Raw genomic sequence first — 17,234 nt, forward strand, 5'->3', positions numbered from 1 at the left:
AGTTAAATGCTTTGCGTGCAGGTGGTATTGTTGTTGCCATTTAGAGATGCCGTGATTTAATTCTGAATTGATGCTTATAATAAAATGCTCCCTTAAAGCCATGTAGGCAATCTGTCATGGGCTGCAGTTCCATGATGCCACATCTGATGTATTTCATCATGGTTTTATTAGTGATGCCGTTATTTAAAATGCCACAATGTATGAAATCTATTAATTTTCATTTTGTGCTGCATGTTTGGCACTCTGTGCCATTAGGGAAAATTATGCCTAATGTGAACCTTCTATTCATTCAGCTGTACCTGCAGCAGATAAAGGCAAACACAGAACCTATTTCTCTCTCTCTCTCTCTCTCTCTCTCTCTCTCTCTCTCTCTCTCTCTCTCTCTCTCTGTCTGTCTCTGTCTGTATTTGTCACGCACACTCCCTCTTACCTCTGAGTCAGTATCTGGATGGATGTCAGATGTCAGTAGCGTTGTCTTGAGATGTGCCCAACAGGAGACGTGATGATTGTCTTAATGAACACCGCCAGTGATGATTCTCAGTCAGTGACAGTAACTGTTGTTGATGGGAGCATTGATTGCAAATTAAACGCAAGCACCAACCTGTTTCTCGCCTAAGCTGAAAGAACACACAGTTATTGGTCACAATGGGTTAAGTGTATGGGTTTTTTACTGCAACCTCAGTCAGAGGTCAGAGGTGCCCCAGGTTCTGGCAGATGGCAAGAACAGAGCAGCCCATTTCCAGTAGAATGCCTCCTACACTCAGAGACACCCTATAGGTGCCGTACTGTCTTCTGCACTGGAGAGTCACTGTATGTGGTCTCAGGAATATAAGTATAAGTATACATATATATACTCTTTTGATCCCGTGAGGGAAATTTGGTCTCTGCATTTATCCCAATCCGTGAAACACACTTAGCACACAGTGATCACACAGTGAGAGTGAGGTGAAGCACACACTAATCCCGGCGCAGTGAGCTGCCTGCATCAACAGCGGTGCTCGGGGAGCAGTGAGGGGTTAGGTGCCTTGCTCAAGGGCACTTCAGCCATTCCTACTGGTTGGGGTTCGAACCGGCAACTCTCCGGTTACAAGTCTGAAGTGCTAACCAGTAGGCCACGGCTGCCCCACTGCCCCCAGGAATAACACTTACACAACGTCTTATAAGATTTGCAACATTTGTTGGACAGTTTCTGTCCATCATTCAAGACTGTGTATGTTATCTTTTAATAATGTGTTAGTCTGATTGAGGTGTTTATGTCTATGGTATTTTTTCTAGAGAATGTTTATAGTACAGCACCGTTGGCCATTGTTATTCCAGTGCAGTGAGAAGTTTATATATAACTCTCAGACGGCTGGGGTTTCAATAGAGTTGCCCTAGTTGTGGTTTAAAATAAAAATCTTTGATTGACAATGTCATCTCAGTCGACTTTGTGAAAGTCACATTCAGAAAATAGATTTCTCGGTTATTCTAGCCTCAGGTCGTTGGAATGTATATATTTTACCCAGCTTTTAGGGTCAGCTGAAGGGGTCAGCCACTAGAAGAATGTTCATCTGACTTCATTTTAGGAGTAACAACCAGCAGAGCACATTTTCCAATAAAAAATACCTCTTGCTCCCTGAAATAGTCTCAGAGAGATGGATGATAACATTACGGAACGTACACACACACACACACACACACACACACACACACACACACACACACACACACACACACACACACACACATACACACACACACACACACACAGGCACACACACATAGTCACAGATGCACAAAGACAGGCACACACAGCCTCAGAATGACCCTCAATAAAACAGGTGTCAACAGAGGAGACGTTGGTCAATCTAAAATAAATCTGCTGCTCTGTGATTTCCCTGCGGCTGTGAAGCCATTGTTCTGATTGGCAGTCAGGCCTGTGTGTGACTGACTGATACAGGCTTCCCACAGAAGGGCAGGCAGGAGAGATAGAGCCGCAAACACACAGAGTGCCACGCTCAAGTTCAGTATACACTGTCCTGACTGATAATGGCTGGCTTCACCCATCATCGACGTGGCCATATCAGCGAGTCTGCCAAAACAAACTTCACCAAGCACACATCTCCTCTATGCAATTTTTTTTTGAATGTCCCCATCTGTCTTCTTCCGCGTACAATTATGCAGTCCACTGACCATAACACTAACATAAACAGAAACGCGAATGAGGCATTCTATGAAGTTATGATGATGTGATTCTGTGTGAGTGCCGGTCAGCTGTGGCCATTACAGCCCTTGGTGATTATGCTTTTTCTGTGGTTAGGGTGTGCGTTTTTCACATGCAGTTTGATGAACCGTGTCTGATGAATGATATGTACTAAGGCCTTCAGACTGGAAGCAGTTGAATGCTTTAAAAACGTAGTGACGTGTTACTGAAAGTGAAAGTGTAGTAATGATTATACACACGTTTGCATATTAGAACATAAGACTATTGTACTTAGGATACAATGTAACATAATTCATAATAATACAAATTTTACCAGCCCATAATCGGTGTCATTTGTACATGCACTTAATTGGCAGACTAAGATTGATAGATGTGAAGGATTTTTGCACTGATATAATGGCTTGTGCATATGTTATAAACCCATTTAAACACACCCAGGATGAAAAATCATTGTTCCCCTTTTCACATTTGGTAACCAAAATGATTCATTCTAAAGTGAAACAGACTGAGGCAGACTGGACAAGCACAATCGACCTCTTCTCTAACATGCATTTGTCTCACTTTTTATCTCACTTTATGTCTCACTTTGTGTCTCACATTGTGTCTCACATCATCTCTCTCTCTCACACTCACACACACTCTACACACACACACACACACACACACACACACACACACACACACACACACACAGGTAGAGCCATTTAACACAGAACACTTGAGCAGGTGTGATTAACTGTGTGGTGGCACAGACACTAATGGTTTCAGTGCAGAGATAAACAGCGGCAGTAACTCCCTGGCGCCAATGGGACAGCATTGATCGCAGACCCTTAATCCCCACTGTCCATATTGGCAGGCCAAGTCTCAGTTTGAAAAAAAAAAATCTAATTTTGCTACAGTAATGCTCCATTTCTCACCAGACATATTGGCTCCATGTCAGTACCCGGTATGAATTTTATGACTGTGTTGAAGTTAAGTCTCTGTAATGAGTTTCTGTCTCTTTTTTTCTAGTTTTTGAAAAATGTGCCATGCATGTTTGATAATAATTATGATAAAGTGAACTCCACCATGGAGAGCCCAAGGCGATTTTTTGACAGGGGGAAAGGGTGTAATCCTAGTTTTTGTTCTTAAGATCTTGAATGTCTCTTTTTTGTTCCCCACCAAAAAACCTTTTGTTCCCCATTTGACAAACATATTTTATACTGACTGGAAAACTCAGAGAATTTTCATATTTATTCTTGTAGTTTGATACTGCTAACAACCTTGAGTGAAGATAATACCCTTCATGAAGATCTATTTAATTTAAAAGACTCCAGAATAACCTGTAACCTTTGTAGATACTGCTCTGAAGAGGAACCTTTAATAAAGGTGTATTCAGGCCGATTCCTAAAAATATGAGCTAGGCATTTAAAGAAGATGCGTGGTTTAAGGTGAACCTGAGCCTGCCGCCTTGTGTCTGATGGTTTACTTTCCTTCAACTTTGAGCCAGTCATCAGTGCCTTCTTTGAACATCCACACACACGGCCCAGAGTCTTTTACATCCATTTGTGCGGCCTCTCCTCTGAAAGCCTTCCTGCTGTAAATGTGCTCATCACTCCCAAGGTCAACGTCTTGTTTGAACATTTCCAAAAACCAATTAGTTGTAGGTAAAGACATTTTACCTCTATAAATGGTTTGTTAGTTACAGTACCATTTTTCTAAAAGACTCTTTGCCTTCCACTATGGACAAAATGCTGCATGGCAAGCATCTGCAGTAATAGCGTTATTACCATAATGAAGCCAGTGTTGTAAGGCCTTTTAAAATACCATGTCATCCGCACTGCTAGCAGCTTAGACCTCCTGATCAGTGGGTGGGAGAAGGGTTGGCTTTGTACAGTGAAAGACGTAGGTTCAGGAGAAGCCATGGCTTCCATTAAAGGAGATTATCGTCTCCGGGACACAGAGGCAACAAACTGGAAACGATTCCATTGGGAACCACTGTAGGGGCTTGTCAAGAATGTTGCATGTCTTGCATCTGGCACACGCCGCCGCTGTGCAATCATAGGCGCTGTTTATTCTCCAACTTTGTGTGAAAGGCAGTACACGCGCTTCTTTGTGGCTGTTTGGAGTAGTCTGGTGCCAGCGACCTTTTTTTGTTGGAGTGGAGCGTTTAAAGCCTTCTGCTGTTCTTTTGGGGGACAGGGTGTCTCATCACTGTAAAAAGTCTGTCTGAATTATGGATGTGGGAGGAGCACTGAATCCAGTGGTGTGATTGCTCAGGCTGAATACATTAAGAGATCTGTAAAAAAAAAAAAAAACCTCCAAAGTACAAGCTTGGAGAGTGAAGGTAAAACAGTGGAAAAGATGTGAAACTTTGAAAATGGCTTAACCTCAGGATTTCATACTTGAATAGGGTCCAATGTGTTGGCTTTCACAGCTCTTTTGCCCTGTTCTTGAACGATGTCATTTCATCTGGGGCATGGCGCAGCCTATTTTTCCCCTCTGCTCTTTTCTGCTGGAGAAGAGGGATTGAATCAGAGGTATGCAGAGTGGGGTGGTGCTAAGTTGAAGAAGAAATACTTAATGAAATTGCACTTTTAAATACCCTTAGCATTAGGCATTCTCTTAGAAAACCCCTAACCCTGAGGTCAGGCAAGGGAATCCTTAAGTTTTTCCAAAGCCTAATTTATTTATGCCCTTATGTAAATTCTCTTTATTTTATTATTTTATTAAATAATTTTATTATAAAGAGGAAATACATCATACATTTCAATGATTAGCATTGCAGTTCACACAATGCTTCAAGGGTTACCGTTATTGGTCTTCACTCTGAAAAAGTAATAAGTGCGGATGAGGAGACATTGCCTTGAGCAAAGAAAATCATTGCACTCAGAATGAGGGGATATCATTTTCAAAGGATTAAGGTTTTTTTTCTCTCATATATTTCCTTCGCTCAATACCCACCTTAAAAAGGGCTTCAATAACACTGTTTGATGAGTTTGCGTCATTAATATAGCCCGTGAAACATGACGGCCATTTTTTTTTACGAGATATGAAAGCCAGTACTCCGTGGCTTTCAAGGCGAAGGTAGTGATTTGGCCAACGGACCCGCTGGGTTTTTGGGAGTTGGCTTAATGGTGACATGCGGCGGATCCAGCGTTCCCCTCAGTTGCCTGCACCCTGGAGCCTACACAAATATCATTTGGTGTTGACCCTGAGTTGGACAGCTAGGCCAGGCTGGGCAAACACTGACGGATGGGTGATGTCCATCTGGAGCCGTGGAGATGTGGTGGGCAAGGAGCCTGTGCTGGGTCTGACATCCCCCAACCCCCCCCCCCCCTCTTTTTTTTGTCTCCCTCAAGACTACTCTCTCTCTCTCTCTCTCTCTCTCTCTCTATCACATTAGAGATATGAGCGAATGAGCGTGGAAAGTAAAGTCTGGTCTTCTCTCTTTAACTCTTCCTCCCTCCTTTTATCTTTTACTCCCTTTCTCCTTCCCTCCCTTCCTCCATCTCTCTCTTACTTCCTCCATCACTGACTCTATCCCTCTCTCCCTCCCCCATCTATCTATCTATCTATCTATCTATCTATCTCTCTCTCTCTATCTATCTATCTATCTATCTATCTATCTATCTATCTATCCCTCACTCATCAGAGTGATGACATGTGACATTAGTAGGGCAGTAGCGGGCAGTAGCGGGCAGTGGCGGTGGCTGTGGCTTGTGAGTAATGCTCTCTCACGTTCTGTGGCCTCATTGCCGAATGGGACGTTAATAAGTGGCCGTGTGTGCCACTGTGTGTGTGTGGTGTGAACTTGACCCTCCTTTTTCCCCATCTCTCTCTCTCTCTCTCTCTCTTCTCTCTCTTTCTTTCTATCTCCTTTTCTCTCTGTCTCTCCGCTCTGTCCCAGGGTTTTGTGTGCTCTCTTTGAGGCTCTCCATTAGCTGCCCCCTTCCTTTCTTCTGCTTCCCCCTTTTTCCCAGAGGGTCTACTGCTGCAGCTTCTGTGCTGTGCCTAGTAATCCTAATGGAAAGATAAAATGCTTATGGAGAGGGGGAGAGAAAAGGAGAGAGAGGGAGAGAGAGATGGGAAGACGAGGGGGGGGGGGGGGCTGTTTTTGCTGTGCTTCATTGTGTTGAATATATTAACAGAATTCAGAACTCACATATACTTCTCTGTCTTTCTCACATGCATACAGACACATACACACACACACTGACACACACAAACACACACACACACACACACACACACACACACACACACACACACACACTCACACACATCACACAGACACACACACACACACACACACATCACACAGACACACACACACACACACACACACACACAAACACACACACACACACACACACACACACACACACACACACACACACACACACATGTTCATTACTTGTTTGCAGACTGTATGATCCAGCAGAGGCACTGTATGCGTTTGTAACTGAACTGAAGTAACGCTCTGCATTGATTGTTGCTTGGCACAAAATCAACTGGAAGGTAAAGGAATTGACACAATGTCAGCAGAAGTGAAAACGCTGTTTAAGTGTGTGGCCATAAAAGATGATTGAATTTGTCTCGCCAGTTCTGTCTCCTCTGTCAGTTACTTTGAAAAGAATCAGCATATCAGCATTCCATCCCTGTTAGCCTGCTGCAGGAGACTGAGCCAGTTTATTTTCATTTCATTCTTTCAAGGAGATACTCTAAACAAGTACAGTAAGGCTGTTTTTAGAATAGGCTGTAGTGGGAGATAATTGCAATCTTGTTGATATATCTGTAACCTTGAGAAATGACTCGTCTGCATTTGCACATGAAACAACATGTAGATGCTGATTTGAGATGTCTTTACACCATTTGTGTATAGGGAAGGCCAGAGCCATATAAAGGTAGAGTTGCGACAACTCCATTGACGCTAATGTTCCATTTTTTTCCAACAATGGCGGCTCATGGAAGCCTCAAAGAGTTCCCGGAAGTTAACAATTAATAATAGCAGCAAAGCTCTGGGGAAGGCCAATGACTTCCAATGACCATTCTCCAGTCAAACATTAAAAAGACTTGTTTGAAGTGAATATTTCGATTTTTGGCCTATTAGTGTAGCCTCAAAGAAGCTTTATTTCTTCGCAGACAACTTTCTTGCCGTGCTGAAGGATATTTGGCTTTTTAGCTCCCCTTTGGATGGTATAATAGGATGTACTACAAATGTTTCTTTTTCAACTCTACATGCACTTGCAACCAGTCCATAATTGTCTTTTTGTGGTGTTGGAATATTCTGTTTTCTGAGGTTGTTCTGGCTGTGTGATATTCTCACTCTCTTCCCCTCAAAGCATTTAGATGAATGAGTTCCTGAAATGAGCAAAGGCTTGTGTTCCCTGCGCGCTAAACAGTCATATCCACAATAGCACAGTAAATAGGACAGCTGTATGACAATGGGATAAGTCAATCCTCTTCCTCTCTTTTTTTTTTCTCTCTCTATCTCTCATTCCCTCTCATCCATCTCTCTTTTTTATCTCTCTCTCCACTCCTAATGAACTCACAGACTTTGGTCAGTGCTAGCTAGATCCAAGTGAGACGTGTTCTACTAATGCAACCATCGTGGCCGCCCTGTGTTAGCATCTCTCCATTCGGTTTAAGTGGTGGACATCTAATGCCCCGGCCCCCCACACCCCCTCACACAGGCCTCTGCTAAGGGAGTCTGGGGCAAGAGAGCCTTAAATCCAGCCGGAACCTCTGACATCAGACAGGGTAATGACAAGGCTTTTTGTTCTTACCATCAAACAAATCAGCTTATCCTCATGCTGTGTTTTGATGATGGACAGTGTGTGTACATACATCATTTAGAGCTTGACAGGGGCGTGCGGGGGTTGGGGGCTGTGTGCAAACACACAGTAAACACTTCACAGCCATAGGCAAGTGTACACACACACACACACACACACCCACACACACCCACACACACACAAAAGGTCATCTGAGGATTGCCCGAGAAGCCGAGCTCACAAATGGGATTGTCATGCGTGGACTCGTGGGAGTTTAATGTGTGCATAAGGCCGCGGCTGATGGAGAGGGTGTGACGGATGGAGAGAGGGAACAGTGGATGCATGATGATTCAGGAGAGGATGAGTTGCGATGCACCAAGGGACGGGGCAGTAGGCGAACGAGTGGAGATGAGATGACATGAGGTGTGTGTCTCTGAGGTGTGAGCTCTCGCTCTCCCTCCCTCTGGGGTCCATTTCAGATTTAGTGGCATGATCACCATCACTCTGCGCTTTTAATGGTGATGGTTGGACGGCAAGATGTAATTGCAGTCAGTCAGTCATCCAGTCGCTTGATGGTGTTTTATGCCCCCAACGTCGTCTTCCAGGCAGCGCTGCCACCGCTGACTTAAAGGCACCTAACCCTAATCCTAACCTTAACCCATGCCTAACCCTAGTGCCTTCCAGGCAGCGCGGCCTTAAAGACAACGTTGGGGGCATACAATACCAAGAAAACATCCAGTTCATCTCATGGTTAGCGCATTAGCATGCTTGCCTCCAATCCAATTAGATATTGAGGCTGAGGCCACTGTTTGTGCACCATACTCTGCTATACAATACAGTGCAGGCCTCCTATGTGGTGCATTTCAAGGCGTTATAATGCAGCACAACTGCAGCTGGAGCTGTGAAAGAGTAGAAGCATTAAAACATGGTGCTCCATGTTTGTTTCACGGGATGTGGGTTCTAGCGTTCCTAGCGTTCCTCTCTGGATGTGCATAACCTATTTTTCTTTTTAATCTGTCCTCCGTTTTTTACATTCTTTCTCTTTCTCCTCTGTGATGCGTGAGAGAAGAGAGAAGGCCTGAGGCTGTTTTCGGTTTGTTTGGAGGACTGTGAGAGGTGGGGGTGGTGATAGTGTGTGTGTGTGTGTGTGTGTGTGTGTGTGTGTGTGTGTGTGTGTGTGTGTGTGTGTGTGTGTGTGTGTGTGTGTGTGTGTGTGTGTGTGTGCGTGTGTGTTTGTGTGTGTGCGCGTGCTATGGAGAAATTAATTCACATGTTTAATCATCACGTGTTTATGTGTGGGGTTTGTGTCAGAGAGTGAGTATCTGTGCTTGTGTGTGTGTGTGTGTGTGTGTGTGTGTGTGTGTGTGTGTGTATGTAGTCAAGTGTGCACATTTTTGTGTGCCTCTCTGTGCCAGTTTCTGTGTATTTTGTTTGTGTGAATCTCTACTTATGTGTGCAAGGTGCAGTGCTCGAATTACGTGGGAGCCAGAGGGAGCCGAGCTCCCATAGAGTGAGGACTGGCTCCCATGAAAGCAACAAAGTCAAAAATCTGAGGGGGTCTCTGATATCTGAAGGTGTCTGGCATTGTAATTTAATCTTAAACAACCGCTCATTATCTATCCCTGTGCGATCTCTTACCATTACAGACGTGAAATTAAAAATATAGGCTACTACGGGACGTAGACCTACCCTACGCTCTTGAACGCAGCATGATGACACTTTACCACCACACCACTAGACTATATGTGCAAACCGCATACGATTGATTTGACAGCACTCTCAAGTCTGAAGAAGTTACCCTGCTTTGATGAGAATGTTTTGTCTATTTACATAGGCGTTCATTGGGCTAGCCTACATGGGTTGATACGTGCGGAAAAGTCCTGTTTGCTGTTGAACTTGCGCCTTACCTCTTCTATGTTGATTAACAAAGCCATAAACTAGATGTACCGCAGAGCGGTACAAAATATGACCGCCGCCCAATCCAGCACATTTTTTCCACAAAAATAAATCACGCTGAAAGGCCTATATGATTCTAACTGTCTCACTTGCATTATCCACACTCAATTCTCACTGGTATCTGCTAGACAACAAGTACCAAAACATGATAGATTTCACATGTAAAATTGATTTTATACAACCCCACCCCCATCTTGCCTGTTCATAATTCTGAGAAATTCTTGAATTGTGTGCATGTGTGCGTGCACACGTTTATGTTTATGTGTGTGGGTGTGTGTGTGTGTGTGTGTGTGTGTGTGTGTGTGTGTGTGTGTGTGTGTGTGTGTGTGTGTGTGTGCGTGCTTGTGTGTTTGTCTGCGTATGTGTGTTTGTGCATGTGCATGCATGCGTACATATGTCTACTGTGAGTATGTGTCATACGTATGATTACTGTGAATGTATGTGTGTGCGTGTGTATCTGTTTATGTACATGTGTGCACATGGAATGGGTTAACATGACCCCTGGAGGCAAACATACGGAAAAAATTGGTCATCCTAGGCCCTACGGTTCTCAAGATATTCACAGAAAACTGTGTCTGCCCCACCCTCCTTTCGGGGGGTCCAGTCCAGCGGGGGGGGGGGGGGGGGGCTACAGATCAAAAGGAAAAACGATGGTTCCATACTATCCATGTGGGGTTACATGCCCACTAAGTTTCGTGTACCCCGGTCTTTCAGTGTCCCGGGAATCCTTGACGGAAATTTGGACGCGCTGCGCGGCGGTCCTAATTATGGCCCATAATGCAGCTTACTTCAATGATTCTGTGAACTGATCTGTAGCTATCCTCTGACATTCAGAGCTCCGGAAAGTTCCCAGATATTTTGAAACACCTGTTAGCAATCTCTGATGGCTACCCGAAAACATCTCAGTGCAAATTCCAAAATTGTTCGTCTATTTATTCCCGCGGTTCAACACACGAGACGACTGAACGCCCAGGTTTTGTTACTATGTGCACATTAGCCTAATACTAGAACATAGTTTGGCTACAATGGCTTTATTATTTTCTGCCAGTTAGTGCATTTTCCCTGTGTATAAGTTATACATGCATTATTGTGTTTGACACTGAGGATAGCCTATCTGAGACGGTGGTCTGTTTCAAATGAGTTAGCCTACGTTGTGAAATTGAGAATGGCACTCAGAGTAAATCCTTTAGTCTATCTTTGTATTGTGAAATTGAAATTAAATATGGAATATTACAATCAATAATATGTTGAAATGAATTAAAAGGAATCAATTTCTATGAAAAATCTCTATTGTGTGCGTGTGTCTAGGCCTATCGTGCGCATATAGGCTACTGCGCAAAAGCGCCACTCGCGCCTAGGCTATTTAATTGTATCGCCTTGTTAGGCTATGCGCGAGGTGTGCCAACTTTTTTGAGATAGAGAGACCCCCTTAAAGACAAAAAGATCATTCGGGCCCTGGCATGGTGCGTGCGTGTGTGTGTGTGGGTGTGTGTGTGTGTGATGTAGTGTGCAAACTGTGCATGTGTCATAGCTCTCTCTCTCTCTCTCTCTCTCTCTCTCTCTCTCCCACAGCAGTCTTAGCTGCACTTGTTGTGCAGTGTATCTCAGCTTGCGATGGCCATGTGTAGTGCAGTACATTTTTTAGCCTTCTCGCCTCTTCTCTCTCTCCCTCTTCTCTTCCCCCCCTCTCCCTCTGCACTGGTTGACTACTGCGCTAAATAAATCACTCCGGCAGTGCTAACCAAAGTGCTCCCCTGGCGCAGGAGCCCAGCCTAGCCTGTAAGCATGTGCTGGATGTGGGATCAGGGGTCCCTGACCCCCTCGATGGGGGGGGAGGGGCTTTCTACTTTGAGAACCCCAGCAGGTGGAGAGCCAGAGGGAGGAAGGGTGGGGGGGGGGGGTCAATGCGGGAGGCCAAAGGGGTCAGTGTGGATGGGTCTCAGGTGTGAGTGTCTGACAGGAGGCTTTTGCAGGTCCGCACGCATGGCGTGTCGTGTGGCGGCCCATCTGTCTGGCAGATGCAGCTCATCCAGTGGTGCTGAGGAGAGTGGAGGGGAGGTGAGGAATCTGGTGCAGGACATAACAGCCCCTTACTGGTGCAGGCATGGGGTTGTAAATGGGGGTGTGCTTCCCAGTGGAACATTAACAGCTATGATGTATGTGTGTGTGTGCGTGTGTGTGTGTGCGTGTGTGTGTGTGTGTGTGTCTGTGTCTGTGTCTGTGTCTTTGTGTGTGTGTGTGTGTGTGTGTGTGTGTGTGTGTGTGTGTGTTTAAATGGGACGGTGAATAAGTGGAATCCAGTGTGGGCTCTTGTATTGCAGTGAGCTCTTCAAATTGGTGAGGTCTTGTGTTTTGTGCAACACTAGGGTTACTCATCCGTCGGCTGAAGTAATGAACGCCGCCCTTTCCACCGATTTCTTCCTGTCGCCTTCCTGAACTGTGAATGTCTTTTCTAATTAAAGCTCTTCACACCCTGTTTGCAGCAATATGTAGAGTGTGACATGCTGTCTGAGGTGCTGTAATGAGCATAATTATACCACATTCCGACACGACAGAAACTTGAGTGTGTGTGTGTTTGTGAAGTTAGTGTGTGTGTGTGTGTGTGTGTGTGTACATTTGTATTTGTATGTTTTATGTTTGTGTTTGTTTATGTGTGTACACTGCCGTTAAAAAGTTTGGAGTTTGGAATTTCCATTCCACTCCATTACAGACATAATACCAGCTGAGATCAGTTGTATTGCTTTGTAATCAGGGCAGCAGTTTTCAGATTACATTATGTGCTCATACAATTGCAAAAGGGTTCTCCAATGTTTTCTCAGTTAGCCTTTTAAAATGCTAAGATTAGTAAACAGAATGCCTTTGGGACATTGGATGAATGGTTGCTGATAATGGGCATCTGTATACTTATGTAGATATTGCATTAAAGATCAGCCATTTCTTTCTACAACAGTCATTTACAACATTAATAATGAAAACAACGACATTTCTAAGTGACTCCAAACTTTTTAACGGTAGTGTGTGTAGGGGGGCTAGAGTCTGTGTGTGTGTGCCTTTGTGTATCTTTGTGTGTGTGTGTGTGGTTCCCATTTGGCTTTATCTTGCAGCATCCCTACCTGTGTGCTGTGTGAGAATGCCCGGACACCTGTGTGTTTGTCTCACGTCATTGCCTCAGTAATATGAACTGACTGCGTAAGCCAAGCTAATCTCCCACCAATATGTTTTGCTGCACCCAGAAGGTGCCTTACAGATGGCGTTTGCTGAGACGGCTCCGTATCGCTGCCTGTCGAAATCACACCACCGCTTACATAACAGATTATCAACCCCTGGCTTCGCCACCCCGGAATCTGTTTGACAGTCACTCCAGAAAAAAAAAGGAAGAGGTGTCAGTCACAGTTGTTATCTAGAAGCACATTTATAGTGCAGAACACAAATACACTTGATGGTGTGAAGATGAATGGCACACACAGCCAAGTCACAGCCATTTATATCTTTGTCAGATGCATCTTCATCTTCGCTCGGGACTGTATTTTTTACGTGGTGGTGTATTTGTATGTTACATTTGTTTATTCATATGTCACTTTATGTTTCTCCTAACACCTTCCGACGGTCCTATGACAAACAGTGTCACCGTTTTGGCCATTCAGCTGTGATAACTGCGAGACCTATGGCCCTATCTTGGCGATCTGAAATGTCTGGTCAGAGGTTCAAAGTTTAAAGACATTTAAGACGTGTCCAGTCCACATTCGGTAATTTAATAGCGTGATTTTGTGATCAAACGGTGGGCACTGGGCACAAAAGGCTTGTTCTTATGTTTCTTAATCAGTAACATCCTTTAAACCAATGAGAATGACATCTGGCATTTCCTTTAAGAGCTAGCAGCGAAAGTCAAACAGCCTGTCATTATTAGTCAACCCATCTGAAGGAATCTGCTTGCACAATTCCAAATAGTAGGCTACTTGCTTTACTAAATCCTGTGTGTGATTAGCAGAGTATAGCCTACATGCATTCTGCACTCGCTTGTTATTTGAATTCATAGGCAAAGTGATTGACTGACAAGGAGTTACAATCGAAAATGTAGCCTGAAAAAAGCAGCACTTAGCCTACCCCAATAATGTTTGAATGACTGAATAAAAATCTATATTTGTCTTGCAGAGGAGTTGTTTGAGACTGGTTGCTAAGGGCTGCTTACATCTCGTGACAGTGCATTCTCAGCAGTGCTTTTTACTGTATGTGCTTTTTGCTATAGACCAGGTTTTTCTTTGTCAGTGGCGTAATGATTTTGAGAGGGTGTAAGATAGAGATTTTTGGATCATGCGCCAGACCACACCTTCCACACCACACTACACCATCGATGTCATCAGTTGGCACACCCCTGGATGGCAGGTTTAATAAAAGTGGAGTGCATGGCGAGAAACCTCCTCACTGACTGGGTGAATTATAACTACATGAATAAGAGTTGCGTCCCGCCTTGTGCCCCTAGTGTATCTACTTAGACTCCCTAGAGATGGGAAGTCATGACCTTGATGTGAACTGCTGTCACCCCATGAGTCCAATAGATGGGAATTTGTCTCGTTTCTTCTCTGTGGTCATTTAATGTGTGTGTGTGTGTGTGTGTGTGTTTTTCTTCTTCTTCTTCTCTTGTCCAGATAACGGTCACAGAGACGGTGCTGTTCCTGATGCAGTACACATCCAAAGAGCTGGACAGCCGGGAGAAGAACATTGTGACGGGAGACTGCTGTTACCTTAACCCTCTGGTCCGCAGGACTTTCCGCTTCTTGGGTAAGGCATGGATTAAGACTTTGGAGCTTTTGGACTGCAGCGCCCGTACCACATTTGGGTCCAAGTGGCCGAGGGGACCTGAGTTCGAATCTGACCTGTGGTCATTTCCAGATTCCACCCCATCTCTCTTCCACTATCACTTTTCACTATCCTAATGCTCATGGGCCATCTTGAGCTCACTCACAGTGTCTGGTTTATTAAAACAAGCAGTGTCATCAGTTCAGTGAGTTCTTTTGCTGACACTATAATCTTTCAGTGGCATGATAGGCATGGAATTACAAGTAGGTCAATGGTGTTAATGGCAGAATTGCCAGTGAAAATCTGTGTGAGATGACAGTGTTTGACCTTAGAACCTCAACCTTACTGTGGCACAGCACTTCCTGAGTCCAGGCTCCTATAGCGCACAGCACACCTGACCCCGCCTCACCCCAGCACTCGCTCCACTGAGCTTTGAGACAATGCAGTGTGTTTCTGGAAGGCTGCGGCTAAAGCCAGTGCAGCCCCAGGAGGAGGGTTATGGTTAGCTTTTCTTGCTTTGGGCAGTGATCCTCACCCTCACCCTCCACCCACTCAAATCCGATCTCAGCTCCTGCCGAAGCAGCGCAGAGTCCCAGGTCTCTGGCCAAAAGACAGAGTGGCGGTGAATGTGCTGTGCATAGCTAGTGTCCTCCGCTGTCTTGGGCCTAGTCCACACGTACCAAACCGATCTTTTTTTCCTCCGTCTTCCCTGGAACCGTATCAAGAATATTTGCGTCCAAACGGATCCATCTCAACACGACTCAACACGTTACTTCATATCCCAGGCCTATAGGTGGCACTGTTTCTTTACAGTAATTGACCAAAACTTCCGCGCTGTAGGCTTTACAAACAGACAGAATAGGCTACGATGAAATGGCTAGTGCAAGGAAACCAGAATTGTTTGTGTGGACTGATGGTGAACTGTCAACTGTAAAACTAATAAACTTAATTTTTACGGTTTGTGAAGGGTGCAGTCCCGTCCTTTATTTGGCTAACGCAGGTACAAATAATCTCCTTTACTTTCTTTGGTTGTAGGATAGTCCGCGATTCACATTAGTTTTGGCTATCACCGCAATTAGGCTACTGAACACAAGGCCTACCCAAGTTCTAGGCTATTCTGTCGCCACATTTATAATATTGTTATAAAACCTTCGTTAGTAACAGTCAATACTTTTGCCTGCATCAAATCGTGCATTCGCATTCAGTGCGCTATCGGCTTAACATGAGTTCTAAGCGTCTTTGTATGGTCATCTGACTTCACTAGACTGTGAATGCATGTATATATATTGTAAGGCATGTAAAATAAATGAATGACACTGGCACTATGCACAAATGAATGTAAACTTACACCGCACTTCCCTGATAACTTAAGTTCTCTCGCGTCACTGACGGTAGCTAGAATGCATAAAAAAACACCGGGAAAAACAGTGTTCAGTCCACCAAGTCATAAGCTATCGGCGCTGCGCAGCACCAGTTGTGATATTTATCCTACAGAGTGTAATCGTAGGTAATGTCATGCATGAAAACTAGTATTGTTAGGCAATACTATAAGTGTCAAGTCCAGGGCAGCTGAGGTGTGGCGATGACATCATCGCTATGTAAGTAGGATGTGCGGTTTCGCTGTCCAAACGAATTCAAAAGGGCTACGGTTTCAGATTTTTCTGGGACCAGGTTTCAAAAAAGTGCGGTTTCGGGCAGTGCGTTTACAGGATTTGTTTGGACGCTCGGCCAAGACGAAGCAAAACCTCTGCGTTTAACCCAAAAAGCGTCTCCGTGTGGACGGGCCCTTGGTGCCTCTAGATAAGACTAACAGCAGTGGAGAGCGGATTCTATTGGCTTGCTCCCTGGGGGGTGGATCCCAAGATGGATGTATGGTGTTGTAGACATAAGCTTGAAGGGGGGATGTCGACTTAACGTTTCCCCTACAACTGAAATGGGATCAACCTGGTGGGAAGTATTTCAGTGCAGCTTTGAATGCCGAATCTGTTGCAAAAAAGCTCCCATCTGTCAGAGTGAGCAGCAGCAGCAGCGTCGCAGCTCTCTGTCCCCCATGTGTTTTGGAGAGAGCAGCTAGGACCAGCGCATTTTGTCAGAGAGGGGATCTGGAGGTATTAGCCAGGTGCCAGGGATGACCACAGATGAGATGAGGAGCCATCCACCTCGCAGTAATCCTCGGGCAGGGGCCAGAAAGTCTGCCTGAACCCCTCTGTAAAGGAAGCAACACCACCTGTCTCCCGACGGCACAGGATGAGTACACTTACAGCTCTCCTCTCAGCTTTTCCAGCGTTCTCTTCTTTTGTCGTTTTCTTTTTCTGGTTTTGAAACCTGGCTCATCTTTTACGGACGAATGGCTGTCACACAGAGCGGGGCACAGTTAATTTGGAGGTGACATGGAAACGTGATGCCGGGCGATTATCCAGCCGCTGAACCTGAACCTGAGGGGGAGCGCCGCGCTCTGCTTGGCCCCATCCGGACGGCCGTAATTCAGCTCATCTGTCGGCCGCCACCCTGGTCTTCCGACT

The 17,234-nt window shown here is 45.0% G+C and overlaps 1 protein-coding gene across 2 annotated transcripts in view; it reads left to right on the plus strand.

Annotated features, from left to right (window-relative positions):
- Positions 1-17,234, plus strand: part of plppr5b (phospholipid phosphatase related 5b) — a 69,189-nt gene that overhangs the window by 23,639 nt on the left and 28,316 nt on the right. For both annotated transcript variants that reach the window (XM_042068759.1, XM_042068760.1), the window contains exon 4: positions 14,562-14,694. In XM_042068759.1, the coding sequence (XP_041924693.1) occupies positions 14,562-14,694 (133 nt within the window). The remainder of the gene's footprint in view (positions 1-14,561; positions 14,695-17,234) is intronic.

This window comes from Alosa sapidissima, chromosome 17, assembly GCF_018492685.1.
Source record: "Alosa sapidissima isolate fAloSap1 chromosome 17, fAloSap1.pri, whole genome shotgun sequence".
In the NCBI taxonomy this organism is placed as follows: domain Eukaryota; kingdom Metazoa; phylum Chordata; class Actinopteri; order Clupeiformes; family Clupeidae; genus Alosa; species Alosa sapidissima.